Here is a 20,106-nt window from a genome sequence, read left to right on the forward strand (position 1 = left end):
TTTCTAAAGAAAAGAGAAAAAGCAATTTTAGGCAGATCTGGAGCCTGTTTTAAACTGTGTCAACATAATTGGAAATGTACCAACACATCATTAACACGTACTGTTGCTATTGCTAATAAAATTTTCAACACTTACAAGTCCCCAAGATAATTAATTATTCACTATTCATAAAATAATTTTAATAAGTAATTCAAAAACTAATACTTCCGGAACATTCCTATAGGACCCTACATAAAAAAGTATATCATCCTACACTTGAACCCCACAGTCATCAATCTATAAACATTGAAATTTGAATTTTTAACAAGGTGCTATAAAGTGCTATAAAGTATAACCAGCTGCCTATAAGCTAAATAAAATAGGGAACCGGATCATATCAGAACAGATTACTGCTACAAATTAACCAATAAAGCTTCTTTCTCATCTTTTTATAAACAAAAGACAGCGTTTAATTTAAGGAGCTGCAGGGTTTGATATCACAAGCAAATCCTAGATATATCAGGAGATAACATTTTCCGATCACAAATGTGAAAAACAAAATAAAATAAGGATGAGGATTTCATAATGTTCAATATTTTCAAACAACCTGATGAAAATATTGAATAACAATTTGACAGAAGAGATAGTAGCTCAATAAGCTTCTTTGCTCCCACCCAGATATTCTTTCAAGCAAAAGCCATAACATAATATGATAAAGCAACATGCTTCTTTTGCTTTCAACATCTCCATGAACAGAAGCTTTGACAGAAGGTACATCTACAAGGAAAAACTAAGAAATGACATAAAAGGTGAAAGGGAAAAAGAGAATTTTCACCAGCTCTACTACGCTTTGCCATTGGGTTTTGGTGATGGTTGAGGAAACTGATGATAAGGAGATGCATAGGTACCATTTGGTATAGAAAGACTCCTTTGCTGGTGTCCATTGCGGGTGAGCAATGCTCCTTGTGTTCGCCCGTTTCGTGTGTTCGGGCTCGCTCCAATGCGGTCAGCTTGCATTGTCTGGTAATAATATGAAGAGCTTGCCATGTCCTTGAGGTTTGGCAAAGGCTTTAAAGCTTCTACAACTTCACTCATCAGAGGCCTGGCTTTTGGATCCCTACAAAGGCAGTGAGCAGCCAGTTGGGCAGCTTTCTGAGCACCTTTCACCGAAAAATGGCCTTCCAAACGAGGGTCTATCAACTTGTAGAACCTTCTCCTCTCTCCTAGATGAGGGCGAGCCCATTCCACAAGGTTATGCTCACCATTGGGTCTGTGTTTGTCCATGGATCTTCTGCCAGACAACATCTCAAGTAGTACCACTCCAAAACTGTACACATCACTTTTTGATGTAAGATGACCTGCCACACCAGTAAATCTTATTAGAATTTAAGCAATTAGATATTCTATGGATTGTGTTTAAATGCATTTGGAAAAAACATAACTGAAACTTATCAACCGAATGTAAATAAACTTCAATTTTTGTGAGTCATACATGAACATTATGAAAACACAACTGAAGATATCAAACCAGGGAAAATATAATTTACTATCTTAATCATAAATTTGTCTTGAGTGGAAAACAAATAATATCAAAGATAAAGAGCTTAATACATTCCACACATTTAAACAGTCCCACAAGGAATTATGTTTTGTTCAGAACTTTGTTAAAAGTATAGAAATAAAGTCAGATAGAAATAGCATCAACGCCTAAGCATTCATGACTTTATAGATATGACGATAAATAACAAAAACTAAACATTCAGATTTGGACGTGCTATATCAAACAAAAATTACCTGTCATGACATATTCTGGTGCTGCATAGCCATAGGTTCCCATCACTCGAGTAGACACATGTGTTTTATCACCTTCTGGGCCATCTTTGGCTAGACCAAAGTCTGAGAGCTTGGCATTATACTCCTGAATTTGTACAATGTTTAGACAAACAAAAAGGGGGAAACATGTAATCTCAATGTAGTTTTTGGCACTTACTGCATCTAATAGTATATTTGAAGTTTTAAAATCCCTATATATTACTGGTCGATCGGCTTCTTCGTGAAGAAAAGCAAGACCCTTAGCAGCTCCTAGGGCAATTTTCATTCTAATGGACCATGGAAGAGGCAGGGATCCTACATGTGACATAATTTCAACTTAAAACATAAATAAAAAAGGACATAATCCAAATATAAAAACAGTAATCTTAAGTTACAGTTTTAAACCTGATATAGAAAACTACTAACTCCATTATATTACAAGTGAGATACTCAAAGAAACAAAGGTTATTAATGGAATCATTATAATGGTATAGATTAGATTCATGCATTATTCTAAATAGGTAGATCACTTCCCTTTTCCCTTGTACGTCGAGAAAATGCCAAACTAACAAAAGTTTATAACCTGCCTTCTGTGGAGAGGGAACCATGCTTTACAAGAGAAATCTAGCAGGGTTCTTCATTTGATGTTATCAAAATTTAAAAGTGCAGTAGTGGTCTAACTATTATTCTCAAATAGGAAACTGTGGAAAATAATTAGATAGAAAAGGGTAACTTACTCCTAAACAAATGATTTTCTAGACTACCCCGAGGCATGAACTCATACACTAGCAACCTTTGATCATCTTCAATGCAGTAACCTACAAGTTTAACTAGGTTCGGATGAACTAGATCGCCAAGAAAATTTACTTCAGCCTGACACATTATCGAAATGAGAATGATCATTAGAAATGTAGAATTCAGTAGATGATAATAGAAGAAAAGATAAAGTTCCGAAAATATACAAACCAGCCACTCTTTATGACCCTGGAGCCCATCATGGTTGAGGGTTTTTACAGCAACCGTAAGCCCTGTGCCAGGTTTCACTGGAGCAGTTCCATTTTCTTCAATCCAACCCTTGAAAACACAACCAAACCCACCTTCACCAAGAAAACTTTCAGGCCGAAAATTTCTGGTAGCTAACTTAAGATCATTGAAAGAGAACTTTCGCAGCCTGGAAGCAATTTTAAGCTCCTCTTCAAGTTTGGAAGTGGATGAATTACTTTCTGCATTACTAGTGGTTGTAGAAGAGACTGCTGGAGCCGTTGGTTGGTCTCTACTAGTATCATTAGTTGATTTACTTTCAGCTAATGGGAAGCCACCGAGAGAGAATTTTTTTAAAAAGAGTATTAGGACAAAGTACTAAAAAACTAAAAAATAGCACCACGAATTATAGGTTTTATGATAGATAGGAAAGATCAGAATTAAACACAACCTCAGGTAATTTGCCTATATATTTGAAATTCAGTTGTGCCCAAAGAGTAAATCGGAGTGACTTCCTTCCTTATATCTAATCTCTCAAGTTCATATGATAGTATACCACAACCAAAGTCAAATTTAAAACTCATGTATTTCCTAGCCAATCTAAAATTTAATTTTTTTCCCTGGCTTCTGGCTTCTCACTTTGAACTGGAAGACCACAGGGTGGTGTGGTAAACGAAACATTGTATTGATGAAGCTAACACATGCATTGTCATATCTCTTGGTATTAACAATGTAATTCACTGCAGTTCTGGATAAACATGAATAAAAAATCCCAAAATTACATTTCAATTTCAACTTTGTTTTGCTGCATCCCCCAAACAGCAGCCATGGTACTCGTAATCGTTTGAGTATCATTTCATTTGACATCACATAGCATGGTAAATTTCAACAAAATAGCAAACGAAATAGGTAAACAAGCCTGCATTAGGTGCTCAAGAAAGAATTCTCGAACCCAAAGACCAACTAACCACTAAAAGCAAAAAATGGGGAAAGCTTATGCACAAACAAAATCATATGACAAGCACATTCACATAGATGGAACTTCCAAGCACACCATCACACAAAGACAACAACAGCAACAACAGTTTCAACTCTTGCAAGGAAACAGTAATGATTACCATAATGAGTACTGGTGCCACTGCCACTGACAGAGGTGTCGACCTTGGATCTTGAGGAAATGCAGCTGCCAATAAACCTCAGCCTAAGCCAACAACCAGACCCAGCCCCTTCCACTTCCTCATCCCCTTTCTTCTTCTTCCTCCCCTTTGATTTGCACACATCCCAAGGCTCCACCACCTTACCATTCTCAGCACCCAAGCCCATCTCTACAAGTTCCTAGACAACCAAACCCAGATATCATCAATTCCAAATACCACCTCCTCCTACCCTCCCACGAGCCCAGATGGCAAATTCCCAAGTAAAACCTAAAGATCACAACTTTACAACCCAACAACCCTTGAAACCGAGTAACCCACAAGACCCAGAAATAAAAATCGAAAAGGGGAAAAGTAACAGATCACATTAAGTAAGTGAAAATACCCAAAAAAAAAAATCTTGAACGGTAGATGGATTGGGAATTGGGAAATAAAAAGTGAAGTGAGGAGAGTGGGGGCAGAGAGAACAGAGTGAACAGCACCTGGGCTGAACTCAGTAATCTCCGCTCAAAGATACATAACTGAAATGGGTCCTCCTCTGCAACAATAGCACAACACACAACATGCTGAACAAAAATTTATGAATTTTCTTTTAAATTAAACGTATTAATAATATTTAATACAGTTTCTTAATTTTAAATATTTGGATAATACTGAGCTAGCAGTTACGAGTTACGAGTTACGAATTACACGTTCTCTCTCCTTGGTCTGTTGCTATCTGATGAGACTGTGATTTTGTTAATTAAATTAAATTTTATTATTGTAATGATAAATATTAGTTAAATTTATGGTTACAAGAATAAAAGGAAGACTGAAAAAGAGAGTTGGTAACTGTAGAAGAAGAGGGGAAACTCAGTAGCAAAAGCCAAACCTAACCTCTCTTCAGCTTTACTGTTTCAGAGGTAACATTTGTCATCTGTCTTTTTAATAATTAGTATTTTATCGTATATTATATATATATATATATATGAATTGTAAATGACACTTCAACTTGCAGAAGTTGTTCAAATGTTTAATGGTATAATAGTTGTCGAAAATATTTCAATTTAATGATTCTAATTGTATTTAATGGTAAAATAACTGTTGAATTTAATGTTATTTATATAAAAGTTAAATATTAAATAGTAGTTTTGTGTTTAATATAATTTTATTTCACTTAATAATTAAACTATAGATTATTATATCTATAAAGTATTTATATAATTTTTTTAATTTTATTTTACTTAAATGTTAAATATTAATTTTATCTCTTATGTATTATTATATATATTGCACTAAATATTACTTCGTTAATATTAAATAATAAATTTTTAAAAATTATTATTAGATTGAAAATTTCTGTCATATATTAGTTTAAAGTTATTTTAAAATATTTTATATAAATAAATAAAAAGATACCTTTTTAAATTATTATTTAATTCCAATAGAATTGGACCTAAATAATCACAATATAAAATTACAATTTAATTATTGTATTTAAAAAAATATCTTATATATATATATATAAAATTATTCAGAATATAATATTTGGTGTAATTTGATTATGTGAAAAATAATAAATCTATATATTTATCAATATGTGTGTGTGTTTTAGTTATAGTAAAAGAGAGTTGAAAAAAATATAATAACTAGCTAAAATAGTCATTGGATCTAATTAATTCATATTCCTAATTATTGTTAATAGAAATTTCTAATCTTAATGCTATTTATTATATAATTTTTTTTGTTATTTTAGATATTAATATATATATGAAATAAATTATAAATTTTATGGATGGATTTACTGTACTTGTAAGAACTCTGTTATACGTGATAAATAAATGTACGAAATAATTTATAAATTATAATTAAATTTGTGTTTAAAGCTTAATTTATTTAATGGTATATTTTATAAGGCATGTGTTCGGATGATTGATGTATACTAAATAAGATTTGTGTCTTGGTTTCTTAGGCTGAAAATGGAAACGAAAAAAAAAAGGTATTTTGGGTTTGAGCAGTGGAAATAGATTTGGAATCTTTGAAAACAGAAAGAGTTGGAGTAGTAATGTGGAAATCACTTCTTCATCTTTTTCTACAGCAAAAAAAGAAATATATATATTATACCGGTACTGGGCGAGGCTGGGACCCACCTGGCTGCCCGATGCCTAGTCAACCTGGCCGAGAGACCGAGAGGTAGAGACCTTTTGGAGACTTAGCCGAGAGACCGAGAGGGCGAGACCTTTGGAGACTTGGCCGAGAGACCGAGACCTTTGAAGACTTAATTGAGACGGCCGAAGACCACAGGTATTTGACCGATGGCCAGCCCTCACCATGAGAATTTGGCTGATGGCCGAACCCCATTACAATTAACGCTCAAACCGAGATCAGTGAAGCTAATCCATCATCAAGAATTAGGTAATGCAACCCTAAGCGGTATCCACCTCGATAAACGGGCCCAACAAGGTAGGCCCATTAGAATAATATAAATAGCACGCATTCCAAGGAGTAAGGTATGTCATTTATTACTGTTCACCTACCTAAGAGCTGACCACCCGCTTTACTGACTTGAGCGTCGGAGTGCCTTCGCAGGTACCCCCACCATCCGGTGATTTGCTCGATGACCGAGTGCCGAGTACCGAAGGATAAGCAAGAAGACGAGAAGAATCACAGTTCATCACCCAGTCACCCTTCCGACCGAAGGAAGGAGAAGAAGACTTCAATAGTTCTCTTGGTCCCATCTCCCTAGCAGGAACATATATTATTTTTTCATTCTCTCTTCTTTCATCTTCCTTTTCTTTAATTTCATGCACTAAGATCATCCTGTTCCATTTGAGACTTCCTTCTACAAATTAAATTGAAGAAAACTTAGAGCACGCAATCTTGAAATATTGTGAGTTTCTTTTTCTATTCCTCCTAGAGCTACATGAAGGGGTTTCTTGGGTAAAAGGGGTATGAAGAGTATAGAGTTTCATTTTAGGTGTTTTAATGATGGAAAAGATTTTGTTAACACAAAAAAGAAAAATGCATATAGTTAACAAACCATTATAATAACTAACGGGAACACTATAATAACTAGCGGGAACATAGACACACTAGCAGGAACACTATAATAATTAATGGGAACATAGGCATTCACGTGTCTGTGTATCCACATTTTTCATTTTTATTATTTACATATTCATGTAATTTTAATAAATATTAAATTATATGAGAAGACATGTAAATTATCTAAGTGCAACACTGATAATAGTTTTATTAAGATTTTATATTAATTTTTTATATTTTCATTTTATTGTTTTTGAATATTAAATTTTGATTTAACTTGAGTGTAGTGTTGAACTTTGTTAGGTTATTAAGGTTTAAAAAAATTGGAGCAACAAATAATGTCAAAACATAATGAAAATGATAATGTTCTTCAAGATCTTCCCATTTCAAGTTTAGAGTAACTTTCATGTTCATCAAACACCTTATGCAAGGGTTGTATATTGGAAATTGTAGAATTTATCACCATGTCAATTGAATCCATGTCTTCCATGGCAAAGAAGTTGAAAAAAATAAAATAATAAACTAAATACAAATTACCAAACTTCCAACTTATGTAATATCTAATAGATCAAAGCATCAGTACGCATAAAAGCTTTGCCCGCAAACTAAGATTTCCAAGAACACTACTAAATACATAAATCTGACATGAAAACAAAATAACTAGCCAAAAATAATTCAAGATCCAAAAATTTCATATAAAAGAAAAAAAAACTCAGAAATCTTCCATGACTTTGTTAGGTGTGTACTTTTGGAGTGCAATGTCAAGGAAATCGCTCAAATTAAACCAAAATTGAGAGAGAATTGAATGGTAAATAAAAACTCAAATCTGCCTTGAATAAACATTTCATACAAAAATATAAAAAAATTAAGAAAGCAATAGAAACAAAAATGTTCAAATCCTATAACAATTAATGAAATGAAACTTTGAAACTTCTTTTATAAATCTCTGAATCTGTACTAATTTTCCCGTTCATTTACATCTCAAACCTCAAGAGCAATTGAAACAACCAATGGCTTCCGCATCATAATCTCCACCTAAGCGACGTGGCTTCGGCAACTACTGCAAAGAACCTTCCAAAACTTCAAAACGACACCGAGAGCCATTGAAACATTTCACTGATTTTATCCCCAAACGGTTGGCTTCCACATCGTAATCTCCACCTAAGTAATGTGGCTTCGGCATCTATTGCCAGTGAAGAATTGGAACTTCAAAACGACATAGTATTTGAAACAACCTTCTATTAAATATAATTACTTTTAAATAATAAAAAATAAAAAGTAACCAAATATAAACAAAAAACGGGCATAACTTGCTCATATCTTTTTCTTTCTCTCGCACTTGCAACCATTTGTTCTGGTAGTTTCTCTCTCTTTGGGTTCTCCTTTATCTTTAACTTTAGGTGTTCTCTGACTGTGAGGGACACTGCTGAACTCTTTGGTGAGTATTTGTGGTTTCAATTTGATTGCTTCCATGTCGAACTCACGGTGCCTCCTTGCGTCCTGGATCTCTCATTGGCTTCCTCTCCTCTTAGTTTCCTTATAAAATGAGACGTGTCTCTGCTTCGAACGCTTTGGGAAGTATCAGAAGGAGGAAGCAATGGTGGTGATTGAAGAGGGACTAAGACAGGTGAGAGTAGGAGAAGAACATGGAGCGTGAAGGAAAAGGGTTCAAGATGTGCCAAAATTTATGAGCATTTTGTTTTCTTTAAATGTAACTGGTGAAAACTACTCCTTATAAGGAAGTGGATGTGACTGGTGAAAACTAGTCCTTCGTACTAAAGTGGATGTAACCGGTGAGAACTAATCCTCTGTAACCGCTCAGTAATAATGGAAAATGACAAAAATGACAATGTACTCAAGAATTTTTAAAATTGCTCACATTTGGCCACTACTCACGTTTCCTAATATTTATTTCTCTCTCATAAAACAGACACTCCCTCTCATTATGCAATTAATTTTCAAAATAAATTATCTCTTTCAATTCAAAACAGTTGCTCCATTTATTTTAAATATTTTTTAAATTTATTTCTCTCTCATAAAACAGACACTCCCTCTCATTATGCAATTAATTTTTAAAATAAATTATCTCTTTCAATTCTAAACTGTTACTCTATTTATTTCAAATATTTTTTAAAAAATAAGAAATGACGCAATGCCCAAAATACGGAAATAAAATCAAATATTAATCTATGGATAAAATAGGAAAATTTTGAGAGCAGTTAAAGGGGAATCCCCTTTACATATAGGTATAGATATAATAATATTTTAAATTAAAAAATAAAACAAATTTAATTAAAATATTAATTAATTTATTTGTCAGGTATATGTTTGTTACTATGTATGTTGTCAATGTCAAGATATTATGTATGGTGTCAATGTGAAGATATCATCACCCTTTAATGATTAGGAATTGTTTTTAGGTAATAGGTTCTTTAGGATGATGTTACATAATAGTGTAATCTTGTACTATTAAAATTGATAAATTTTAAAAATATATATATAAAAATAAGTAAGTTGTATTCGAGAAGTACCACTTCATTCTTTGGAAGTCATCACCCTTAAACATGACTTAGTGGCAAATAAAAATGAACAAAAAAGTGTTAGAATTTCAGGGCTAAAACAAGAGGGGGTGAATTGTTTATGCAAGATTTTCACAAACTTTGAAGGTTTAATGAAAGTCACTAGCAGAATCAAAGATAGAGAACAAATTCAGCCAAATCAAATATGTTTTTAACTTGATTCCAGAAAATCAATCAGTTGTTTCTTCGATTCAACAAATTGTTTTTATCAGCAGTGTATAAAAACAATGATTAAACAGATTTTAAATGAGATAAGTGAAGAGAAATCAACACAGTAGGTTTTTATTGGTTCACTCTTAACAAAGAGTTACATCCAGGCCCCAGAAACACCTGGGAATTTCACTAACAAATCAAACTCTTTTGATTTACAGCACACACAACAAAGAGATCTTCTTAAACCTTTTAAGAACACAACCTTCTCTTTGCAAACACTACACATATCAGAATACCCTATTGATCTGCACCACACAACCTTACAGAATTACAAAGATTAAAAGAAAAGGAAAGAGTACACATAATTGAAAAATGACTTTACACACAGCAGTCATATTCCTCTTGAAGAAAAGTCCAAAGCCTTAGGCAATCTTGGAAAACTGAACTCAAATTTGCAATCTGAATCTCTTGTAAAAAGTATATTTAGCTAGGAGTATAAAACCTTTTTTATAGACTCCAAGTAGTCGTTAAAATCGTTAAAAACAAAAGCCAAAGCAATTTAAAAACCAACCAAAACAAATTTAACAGACTTAACAAAACTTTGTTAAGAAATTTCAAAAATCAATCGATTGATTTATCGAAACAACTAATTGAATTGGTTTGACAGTAAAGTCAACCAAAGTCAAATTCTTTCAAAACTCTTTTAAAAGCTTCTAAGTGTAAAATAACCGATTGCAACGATAAATCAACTGGTTGTTTTTCCACTTGTCTTTGAAAACTTATCTTTTTAAAAGGTTTCAAAATCAAATGGCATTGGATCAATTCTAGAAGTGGATTACAAATTCAAACACTACAAAATACCCAACTAAATAAGCAACAACAAAACTTCACACAAATCTTGAGGATTTGGAGTCATCAAAGCCTTTGTTCAACAAAAAATTCTCAAGATAAAGAATGACTTTTGTTATGAAAAAATATTAAAGAACTTGTGTTCACTGAGAATAAAATTGATTAACTTTTGTTGTTAACCTTTTTTTTAGAAGTTGGAGTCATCACGGGTATGATGACTTGATGCAATCCTAGATTGCATGGCTTTGTTTCTTTTGTTTTATATTTTTGGGATGCGGGATTTGGTAACTAAAATGAATGAAAGAAACCATAAGAGAATGATAATGAAGCTTAAAAGAGGTTAGACCAACCCCTAAGAGGTTTTCATACTAGTTGAGGTTGAAGTTTGGCCACAATTCAATAGTCTATTTAAAGCTCCTTTACAAGGAGACTAACACTTGTATTTGTAGGGCCTTAAGGTGCAAACTTTAACCCTCAAAATTCTCAACTCATAGAAGAACGAGTAGATCTCTCTAATTGGAGCAAATCCTCTCAAATTAGAGGTTGACAAGTGTCCTTCTCTAATTGGAGAGAATCATCTCCATTTCCATGAAGACAAATGGCCCTTTTGTCATTGGTGGACCTCTACATTGAGGGGATAACATGTGGACCTTCATGCCTTTCTTGTCACTCTATGCTTTCTATTTACACTCTAATAATTTATTTATGCACCCTAGATGGTCTAGAGTTGCATTAGGTCCAAGAAAGCCCAGTTGTAACTCTAGCTAGACTATTTCTTTTTCTATTTACACCATACTCTAATTGGCCCAATACATGGTTCAAAACATCCCAAGAAAATGACTCAAATACAAGCCCAAAATAAAGCCTATACCACTCTATACAATGTTTATAAAACTAGAGAAAAATGGAAGAGCAGACAACACTTAATTCTACCTAAGAGGAAAGTCTTTACAACTCCTTATTCTGCTTCTATAAGCACTTCCAGATGGTCCTCCATTAGAACCTCTCTCTTAAAAAATGATTTTTCCTTAGATCCAAATTTTTTTTTATAGGCATCACCACCTTTCAAAGACCACTTCCTCAAACATTATTTTTCCACCAGGTTCATGTATCCACCTATACCATACAACAAACATCATTAAAACGCAGATGTTATATGGACAATGTGAAAAGATGGTCCTTGATTTTTGTAAATCTTTGCATGTGAAAAACTTGGACCTTCTCCTTTGAAAATAGTTTTGTTCACTTTGTAAGAGTCATTGCCTAAGTCAGGAATTTTTTTTACAAAGTGTTGATTTGGAAAATTTTGCAAAGTTAATTTATTACCTTCCTCTAAAGAAGAGTTCAAGAGCATACATACACAAGTGGAAGTCTCTACCCTAGGCTCTTCTTTTCTTCTTCTTTTCTTTTTCCTCCTTTTTCAATTTTTCTTTCACATTTATCTCATCCTCTCTCACTTGTTAGGGTGTGGGAGGAGATAACATTATTTTTCTACCTTCATGAGTAAAAGTTATGTTGTTGGTGTAGCCATCATGTTTGGTGTGGTGATCATATTGCCATGGCCTTTCAAGTATAATGTGTTCAAGCTCCATAGGTATAACATCACACAAAACATTTTCAAAAAATGTTTCTATGGAAATTGGTACATGTGTTCCTTTACTACTATTTCACCATTATTATTAATCCTTTCAAGTTTATAAGGTTTTGGATGGGGTATAGTAGTTAAGGATAACTTTTCCACCAAGCTAGAACTACAACCGTTGCAAAAAGATCCATTATCCACAATCACTAAGCAAATATTTTGCAAGATTTTACATCATGTGTGGAAAATATTTTTTTGTTGTGATTGTTTTAGTTCAATTGGTTGGTTTTGAAGAAGCCTTCTCACCAACATCAATTATCCCTCACAAGGTTGAATTTTCTCCTCAGACTCTAAGGCTTCATCCTCATTGGGTGGGGATGTAGAGTCACTAGTGTTATCACTGTCATAATCTTTTAAAACTGGAGTTTTTTTTCTTGGACACTCGGAAGCATAGTGCCATTTTTCATGACAATGAAAACACTAAATGTCTCTAGTTTCTTTATAGGAGTATTTTCTTTAATTTATCTATCTTTTTATTTTTGCTTTTTCTTTCTTTTTGCCCTTGGATCCTTCATACTCGGATTTGGAGGGGTAACCCCCCCCCCCCCTCTTAGAATCTTTCCAAGAATAGGATGTGTTGAGGTAGTCTCTCTTAGAAATAACTATTCTTTTCAGCTGTTGTTCTACCCTAACACAGAGTTGAACCAACTCATCTAAATCTTCATAAGGCAGGAGTTCAACCCTATCCTAAATTTCTAGGTTAAGGCTACTTTGGAATCTTGCAATTGTTACTTCAGGCCTTTCCTTAATATTAGCCCTCAACATGAGTAACTCCATTTTCTGCCTATAATCCTCTATAAATAGATCTCTCTATTGGAGCCTTTGGAGTTGATACACCAACTCCCTTTCATAGTAGTAGGGAATATGGCGTTTTCTAAAGGCATACTTTAGTTCATTCCAAAATCTAATGTTGACTGCAACGTCTTTTATTAAGGAATAATGAAGTCCACCAATACATGGCTTGTCCCTGAAAGCTAAGTGTAGTTAGGAACACTTTTCTAGTTTCCTCTACATAGTGACTAGCAAAGATTTGTTCTACAATCTAGGAATTCATCTATATCATTTCTTCCATAGAAGGGAGTCCTACTTGTTCTTTTGTGGAATGTTCATGTCTAGGTCTATGATGGCGTCTATGGTGGTGTTCTTCACTATATTCAAGATCATACTAACTCTTAGAATGCTGATCAAAGTCAGAACTTCTTCTAGACCTAGATTCTTCTCTCCAGGCCTTTTATCCCTATTTTGGTTAATAACCACTTGGGCAAGAATGTCACTTATATCTTTTTTTATTTCCATTCTAAGGTCATCAATGTTTTCATCAGTCTTTTCTACTTGATTTTTTAGATTTTGATATCTTTTATCTAAATTTTCTTTCAAGAACCTAAGTTATTTTTTCCACTCATAAGCCTCATCGGGCTCCTTATTGCTACCTTGAACACTAGATGATTGACTATGATCACTCATTTTGCAATTAAAGGAAAAGGTTTTCACAAAACGTTTGATCCTAATATTGAGTGATAAAGATTTACACAAATAGGTTTTTGAATTTTGGGGAAGTTTCAATTAAGGTTTGCAAGTCAAGATTTCTCCAAGTTCACTCCCAGGAAAGAAATGTGAGTCACTACGAGCGCTTAAGTACCAAATCTTTCCTTAGCCAGATCTGACCTATAGACAGTCTTAACAAATTTCTCTTAAAGAAACTTCAAAACAATTTTTTCCTAAATGTGTATGTGCAAGGCTTCCTAAGGATTAAAAGAAAATCAAAGACAATGGAAAGAAGGATCCTAAGTACCATGGAGACTTAAAATAAAAGAAAACAAGAAACTAAGAAAGAAGGAATTAAAGAAAAGCAAAAAAAAGAGTAGAAAGTAAACTAGTTATGTCATATGTGAAAGTGAAAATGATACTTAGAGCCCTTTGACACAATTTCACTTTCTAAAGTGTGAGTTAACTATTACAATATTCTTAATGGGATTGCTTTGAGAGCATTTTCCCAAATAACAAAAGAAAGCAAGAAATTAAAAACACAAAGAACTCAAAGGTTATGTGATACTAAACCCTATTACAAAAATCTTTTTATTTATTTTTCTTCACTTGTCAAATTCATCATTCACTTGGTAATTTATTCATTCTTGAACCTCAATTTTTTCCATCTCCAAATAAGCACGGTCTTAGCAATGAACCAAGGAGAAAAAAAATAGCTTCACAACTCCAAAATCAAAATTCTACTCAAGATGAAATTTACTTTAGGAGGCCAATAAGTTAAAATCAATAAAAGCCAATTAAAAATTGGCAAACTCAAAAAGAATTAATTTGACAACTTCAAAGATTAATTTGAAGACATAAAACAACAATTAAAGTTGGAAAAATAGTGAGCACACAAAATGTAAACCTAAGAATAACACTAGAATAGATTTCAAAACAAAAAGTTTAGAATAAACAGACACTGAAACTTCCAAATTTTGTGAAACATTATCCAAAAATTATTTGTGTATGAAATTTTTATGTGAGAATTTCAACACAATATGTGATCAAACGCAACAAATTTTAGATCAAACGATATGTATTCTCAGAGAAATAAATCAAACACTGCAACACCAATATTAAAAAATTGAAACTAATTTTCAGCACTAGCAGAGATGATTCAGAAATTTATTGGAAAAACTATATAACAAATTTGAGGCTTAAATTTTTATCCCAATTCCAAAACAAATCAAATAAGGTAGGGATGACAATGAGAGCTGGCCCACCATGTGTTTGGCTTGCCTTGCATTTGGCCCGTCCTGTATAAGGAATGCGGGTTCATTTTACGGGCTTGCCCTGCATAAGAGGTAGTCCGCGGGCCAGCCCCCATAAGGAAAATACTTTTTTTTTAAAATTCATTAATTATAAAAAAAACCCTATTTCTTCTGCTGAAAAATTAAAATTTTATTCATGTTTCAATTCATTAAATTAAGATCAAAATATGAATTCAAGTATGAGGATTGTTAGAAGGCTTGATTAAAATAATTAAAGTTTTGTTTTGCATATATTTTCTCTCTATATGTATGTAAATGTATCAGAGTATCTTATCAAAGTTTTGCTACAAATATTTTAATGAAGATGACTAATTTTTTAAAGAGTATCTTATTGAAATCTCTTCTATATATAATTTTTTTATTAACAAATTTTAAATATAATTAGATTCAATTTCACTCTTAATATTGACTCCTTTATATTATTAAAATAAAAAATTACATTTTCTAGTTCATTAAATTTAATTTTTTAAAAAGAAAATAAAATAAAGGCCATGTTACAATAATAAATAAGTGGGGTATGATTTTTTCTTTTAGCAGAAAAAATAAAATAATTATTTTTTATTTATGCGGGCTAGCGTGTCAACTCGCTCTGCCCACTATTGGTCCGCACGGATTGCAGGTCATGCGAGGCAAGCCTAAGTGGGTCAACAAGCTAGATTAGTGAACCCGACCCTCGCATTTTTATAGCAGGCTACAGGCCGACCTGCATGGCTCGCCCTGCATTGCCATCCCTAAAATAAGGTTTGGTAAAAATTTCATCTTAAAAAGCCCAAGGAGAAGGTGCAGTAAATTTTATACTGAGAGCAACACCACATTGAAACTTGTTTTTTCTAAGTGTTCTAGCTTTTATTGTTTATAACTTTGTTTATATTTTTGTTTTTGGACTTGCCTTTTTAACTAGATACAAACAACACATCAATATACTTCTGTGAATGTTTCATATTGTTTTACCAAAAAACAAACCCAAAATCAATTCTCAAAACTAGCCTAAGGAATGTGAATAAAAAATTACTTGAAACTTCAAGATATAATAGAAACCTAACTCTAATGAACTTGTTAATAATCTAATAACAAGATAAGAGACTCAAAATTAGAAAAATAAAATCACACAAAGGCACCAAATATGACTTAAACCAAATGGGTATTCTTTGCAAAACAAGAAACAAAATTCAAACAAAGGACTACTTGAATTTTATGATATATATGGAAACAACATGACTTTAGACAACTAGAAATGGATCATAAAATGAAAATGAAACCAACATAAACTTTTTTTACCAAATGAAAATGAAAGAAGACTAAAAATTCACAAACACACAAGAAAAACACAAAAAGAACTCCTAAACACCAATATAGATGGTTCAAGGAAGAACAAGCTATTTAAATTGATTAAAACAAGAAAAAAAATACATGATGCAAAAAAAAAAAAGATTCGAGACAAGAAGAACAACATGTAAACAACACATAACAATGACGAGCAAAAAGGTTTGAACACTTATCTCTTGAAGAACTAAAAACCTTGTTGTAGATACCACTTGATGCAATTCTAGCTTGCATGACTTAGTGTATTTAATTTTATATTTTTGGGGTACAGAATTTGGTGGGATTTGTGGCTAAAAGGAGTGAAAGAAATCGTGAAGTATTAGTCTATGGAGAATGATAATGAAGCTTAAGAGAGGTTAGGCCAACTCCTAAGAGGTTCCATGTTAAAACACTAAAAAATAAGGCTAGTAAGGAGTGAGCTAAGAGACTAGTTGAGGCTGAAATTTGACAACAATTGAATATTCTATTCAAATCTCCTTTACAAGGAGGCTAACACTTGTATTTATAGTGTTATGGGCAGTCAGGTGCAAACTTTAACCCTCAAAACTCTTCACTCATAGAAGGACAAATGGATCTCTCTAATTGGAGAAAATCCCATCAAATTAGAGGTTGACAAGTGTCCTCCTCTAATTGGAGAGAATAATCTCCATTCTCATGAAAACAATGGTCTTTTGTCATTAGTGGGAATTCTCTCCATTGAGGGGATAACATGTGGACCTTCATGCCTTCCTTGCCACTCCATGCTTTGTATTTGCACTCTAGTAATTTATTTATGAATTGCATTGGGTCCAAGGAAGCCCAATTGTAACTCTAGTTAGATACTTTAATTTTCTCAATACATGGTCCAATAAAATGGCTCAAATACAAGCCTAAAATAAAACTTATACTACTCTATACAATGTTTATAAAACTATAGAAAAATGGTAAAGTAGACAACAATGAATTCTCCCTGAAATGAGAGTCTTCTCATCTCCTTCTTGCTTTCATAAGTCCTTCTGGATGGTTCTCCATTACGACTTCAGTGTAAAAATAATACACATAATTCATACATGGGTGTAACGACTTCTGTGTATTATTTGTGTAGTGAAGTCATCATATCCTATGACGATTTCAGTACATTTTATTTTTTTTTTGCATAAAATCATAATTTTTATTTTCATAAAACAATAAAATTGTGAAAAAGTGATGAATAATTTAATAAATATTTTTATAAATTGTTTGAGATTTTTTTTATTATAATGTATAAGAAGTGAGAAAATAGTGCATAATAATGTGAAAAATAGATTAATTTCATAAAAACATATATAGTTGTGATGAATTGTGTAATAAGTATGGTCAATTATTTATCAAGTAATAGAAAATTTTATTTATGTTATTTAAAAAATGATACATTGAATTCTTTAAAAATATCAAATAAAAATATGTAAATATTTGTTTAATAATTTGGTTGGTTTATGTAACAATTAATTATTAATGTTTTTTTAATAAAATAGTAAATAAAATGTTTTAATAATAACAAATTAGTTGTAATAATATAACTAAATTTGTAAATATATATGTGGTTATTTTATTAAATAGGGTAACAATATTTGGATTATTTAGAAAACAAATTAAAAAGCATTTATTATATTGTGTGAATTGTGGTTAAAGAAATTTGTAAATAAAACAAGATTTATAAATTAATTAAAATAAATAAATGTAGCAATAATTTGGATAATAATATTATTATATATAACAATGAAAAAGACATGTATGAGACATTGTGTTATATGGTGATCTTCTTCTTTGTCTTGATTGTTCTTGTGGGTCTTGTTGGGTTGAAATGCTACGAGGTCTTGCAGATGGACTATCATTGTCATTGTCTTCGATTTCATTGTACTCACTTGGATTTCTGAAACCCTGTGAAGGCATTGTGGTTCTATAATAATACATGGATGACATTGGACTGTAGGTAGATAAGGGTTCATCTTAGAAGTGACAGAGATATTCGATGGACCGGGAAAAGAATTGGCTGAGATGGAAATGTAGTGTAAGTGTAAGGTACTTGTTGGAACGACAATTGAGATGACATGTTGTGGATTGAACAACTGAGTTGGTTGAATACTTGACAAACGAAAAAATGGATGTTCAAATGGTTTAACATTAGAAGAAGACCCAACATGATGTTGATAAGGTTGAGAATGAGGTTGTTTAGTCTCATGTGGTTGTCATACTATTTCAAAATTAGTTAATTTAATATGAATGAAAGAACAATATTAAAGAATTTTGGAATTGAACTTACATTGTCATCGGGCATTGAATGTATAACTTATATGTAACAAATAATATGTTGGATGTACCATTACATGTATGTTGTATTGTCACACAAATGCCCATTTTCGTCGAATTGATTTCTTTGTATTAGATAATTTTTATGGTGATTCCACATAACTATCCATTTGACATGATATTATGGCCAATATCGACCAGTTCTTCCTCTCATGTCCTCTTTGTGATGTTGATCAAGGTTTAATGGGTTAGGTGGAATACTTTGTCAAACCTCAAACTTTTGTATAACCTTATGAACTTGATGAAATTTAGTTGTTGCAAAATAAATAAGAGCAACTACCACCTGAGTTGTTGAACAAGGTTGCTTTGATATTTTTCAAATCCAACTTGAAGAATTCGTTGTTGTGTGTGTAGTTAGGTACATTTTGAGTTGTTAATTGGCACTTAGTTATGATCCAAGTTCATATGATTTGAAATCTCTTTTGAAAGTTTTGTTTTTCAAATTTGTTTCGTGTTTTAAATCAGTTCAAAAAGCTTCTACTCAAGTCTGGTGACTACAACAAGTTCTTCAATAGATTGATTTATCGCGACAACCGATTGAGTAACACTTAAGGTTTTTAAAAGGATTTAAAAATAATTTTTTTATTTTATTTTGTCTTTTCTGTAAAGCAAAATCAGTTAGTTATTTCGATAAATGAATTGGTCTTTTAAGTTCAGTTTTTAATAGAAAATGAAAATAGTCAGTTTGTTTTAAGAATCAATTAAGTGATTTTAATAGAATTATGTTATAGGTTCCTTGACTCAAGCGATGATTAGAAGAATAGAGAAAGAAGGCACTAGCCTGAAGACTCTACTTATGTGTTCCATTTTATTTTATGGAAATACAAATGTATAAAGAGAATAATACACAAAGTAAGGGCATTTTCTAGATGGAAAGTAAAAGACACTCTAGGAGACCCTCACTTGACACACAAGCAAGGATCTTTAGAGCATCTTAAAAAGGATATAAGTCACTCCTTAAGCCACCAACCCTACCATGGATAAGCAAGCTTACCTAGGGTTAGAGTAGCTTAAGGAGCAAGCTACCTCCTTCCCTTATCATCTATAAATACTTTGCCTAAACACTTTGTACTTAGATTTGACATAAATGTGAATGAAGCTTTCTAAATTCAGAAATCATTCTCTCTCAAGTCTCCCCTTGCTTGCAAGCCTAGACGGCCTAATGAGCTCTTGGAAGGTTGGCCTCACCAACTTCCTCTTCACGTTTCCACCAACACCTTCACAAACCAAAACGAATTGGTTTCCTCTCTTCACTCAAGTCTTCCGCTGCATTTCCATTCTTCACTCCACAAGTATGTATTGAAAATGAAGCTTTGATGCCTCTAAATATGTGAAGAGGCTTGATGTCTGTGCTGTTGTGTTTGGGGTTTAGTTCTAGGTAGTTTAGAATTTGTAAATTTCATTCTTAATCCAAAGTGCAGCTGAATCAATCTGGTTTTGAAAATGAAAAGTGTTTTTCTAAGCTAAGTAAAAAACAACCGATA

General features: G+C 32.5%; 1 protein-coding gene across 3 annotated transcripts; it reads right to left on the reverse strand.

Annotated features, from left to right (window-relative positions):
• Positions 1-399: 399 nt before the first annotated feature.
• On the reverse strand, positions 400-4,780 carry LOC137810591 (serine/threonine-protein kinase PBL34). Of its 3 annotated transcripts, XM_068611946.1 has the most exons (7): positions 4,312-4,780; positions 3,891-4,107; positions 2,758-3,095; positions 2,529-2,664; positions 1,970-2,106; positions 1,774-1,897; positions 400-1,337 (listed from the first exon to the last, which is right to left on the reverse strand). In XM_068611946.1, the coding sequence occupies exons 2-7, from the start codon at positions 4,093-4,095 to the stop codon at positions 823-825; spliced, it is 1,455 nt and encodes a 484-aa protein (XP_068468047.1). In that variant the 5' UTR covers positions 4,096-4,107; positions 4,312-4,780; the 3' UTR covers positions 400-822. The 3 variants fall into 3 exon arrangements, with proteins under 3 accessions (XP_068468047.1, XP_068468045.1, XP_068468046.1); XM_068611944.1 differs by having other exon boundaries at positions 1,774-2,106; positions 2,529-3,095; positions 4,312-4,491; XM_068611945.2 differs by lacking the exon at positions 4,312-4,780 and having other exon boundaries at positions 1,774-2,106; positions 3,891-4,234.
• Positions 4,781-20,106: the final 15,326 nt, after the last annotated feature.

This window comes from Phaseolus vulgaris, chromosome 2 (assembly GCF_051622355.1).
Source record: "Phaseolus vulgaris cultivar YP4 chromosome 2, ASM5162235v1, whole genome shotgun sequence".
Lineage (NCBI taxonomy): Eukaryota > Viridiplantae > Streptophyta > Magnoliopsida > Fabales > Fabaceae > Phaseolus > Phaseolus vulgaris.